Below are 1,952 nucleotides of genomic sequence, written 5' to 3' on the forward strand. Positions count from 1 at the left end.
AGAAAGAAAGAAAGAAAGAAAGAAAGAAAGAAAGAAAGAAAGAAAGAAAGAAAGAAAAGGGTGGAGAACCAGTTGAGGTGCCAAGTGCCTGTGAGTGAGTCCCTGTGGTCCCAGCACCAGCACTGGGAAAGCTAAGACAGGATTGTGTGGAGTCTCCAGTCAGCTTGTGCTATGCAGTGACTTTCAGATCAATGTCTCAAGAAACATGGGGTGTGGGGGGGGTGTCTCAGTTCCCAGCACCCATAACCAATCTGTGGTGGAGTGGGGCTCGGTCAGGAAGGAGTGGTGGGGGAATGTGTAGTTTAAGGTCATCCTGTGATGGAAAGGCCAGCCTAGAATACATCATAAATAAATAAACGGCATTCAAGCAGTTCAGTTTCCCTCAAAAGTCCATCAAAAGCCGAGATGCAGCGAGTGCCAGCCTCCAAGAGAGAACCTAACCCTTTTACCCACCTCACCACTCCACTGGCTCAGCTGAGAAAGTGTTAATCGTCCCTCAGCCTGGCCCTGAACCCTGACTTGACTTCCTCACTTCCAAAACCAGGGTGAATGGAGAAGCCTCTAAAATCTCTGTCCCCAGCTGATCAGAAGACACCAGTCCCTCCCTCTGTCCTTCCTCCATCCTCCCAGAACACTTTCCTAATAATCAACACACTGGGCACAACTGTCCTAGCGACCGAGGTTGCCGAGAAGCCCTGGACTCCTGAGCTTCAGACTTGGGAAGCTGCCGCCCATGATTCGCATGATCCTAGCCCCATCACAGCACCCTGGCCCGTTTGGGGATCCACCGGCTTCCCTAGCAACCTGCGGGGTCACAGGGGTACCAAGTTTGGAGTCACTAAAGAGAAAACGAGACCCAGGCGCACAGAAGATTCTGGGAAAACGTCCCTGAAGGGTCCTTTGGGGGTCTCGCGTCCCCTCAAGTCCCGCCAGGGGTCCACAGTAGGGGCTGGATGTGATCCCGAGAAATCTTGGGCATGAGCGGGTGCGCAAGCGCCAGGGAGGCCGGGCGTGGTGTCCCAAGGGTGACTGGCACCCCAGTAGGGAGCCACTGAGTCCCCAAGGTGAAGTCACCCTCCTGAAAGCTCTGTGACGTGGGGCTGCCCCGTTTCCGGAGGCCCAGTACTGAGCGTGTGGGAGATAGAAATCCGAGGGTCGCTCCCAAGCTGCGTCCCCACGCACAAGTTCTCACTCACCCACGGTGGCTATGGTGTCCCAATCTTGTAACGAATGTCCCGCTTTCTGTGTCGATGTCTTGGTTGGAGGGTCTGCGGCGGGCGCCGAGACCTTGGTGTTCATAGGGTCATGGTCTCTGGCTGCAGGATCTTTTACGGTCGCCGCGGCACCAGCGGGCGGCTCCATGGGGCAGGGGACGCACGGTGTGACAGCGGCACAAGGGCAGCCTGGGCATCAGCAGAGGGCTCGCACGCGTGTTCCGGAGCCCGCGTTGGAGAGGACAATAGAAACGACCTCAGTGGGGCTCAGAGCGGTGGGAGGGGCTCTCAGAAGCAGCCCGAAGGCTCCACGGACGCGCGTGGGGTCCACAGGACAGGAGCCAACCGCAGCACTCTTCATTCCCGGCGGAAGCCGGCTGGGCGGGGACCGGCTTGTGCCGGAGGGGGAGTGGGATGTCTGTGTGACGTGAGGGGGCGGAGCCTTCACACGCTCCGCCCTCTTGCGTACCCAATCGGGGAGGAGCCTGGACGTTGGCCCCGCCCTGCCTATTGTTACTCATCCGCGGGGCCTGCACCAAAGTAAAAGCGATGGGGGGGGGGGCTGCACAGGGTCCACGGGTCCAGCTTGCCCCCCCCAACCCCGCGCACCTTGTTCCTACCCCTAGGCAGGAAGCGGGAAGGAAGAGGTGCGGGAACTTCCGGCTACTGCCGGTGGATACTACCCGCAGAGCTTGAGCAGTGGGTTGAGGCACCAGGAGGAGGAGTTCGGGTGGGGCA

At 58.8% G+C, this 1,952-nt stretch overlaps 1 protein-coding gene across 2 annotated transcripts in view; it reads right to left on the reverse strand.

The window, feature by feature from the left end:
* The window catches only part of Prkx (protein kinase X-linked), a 31,956-nt gene extending 30,340 nt beyond the window's left edge, over window positions 1-1,616 (reverse strand). Inside the window, exon 1 of one of the 2 annotated variants that reach the window (XM_028773465.1) lies at window positions 1,197-1,616. In XM_028773465.1, the coding sequence (XP_028629298.1) occupies window positions 1,197-1,362 (166 nt within the window). In that variant the 5' untranslated portion in view covers window positions 1,363-1,616. The remainder of the gene's footprint in view (window positions 1-1,196) is intronic. The other variant, XM_028773466.1, reaches the window with a different exon arrangement.
* Window positions 1,617-1,952: the final 336 nt, after the last annotated feature.

Source organism: Grammomys surdaster, unplaced genomic scaffold (genome assembly GCF_004785775.1).
Source record: "Grammomys surdaster isolate TR1022 unplaced genomic scaffold, NIH_TR_1.0 228, whole genome shotgun sequence".
Lineage (NCBI taxonomy): Eukaryota > Metazoa > Chordata > Mammalia > Rodentia > Muridae > Grammomys > Grammomys surdaster.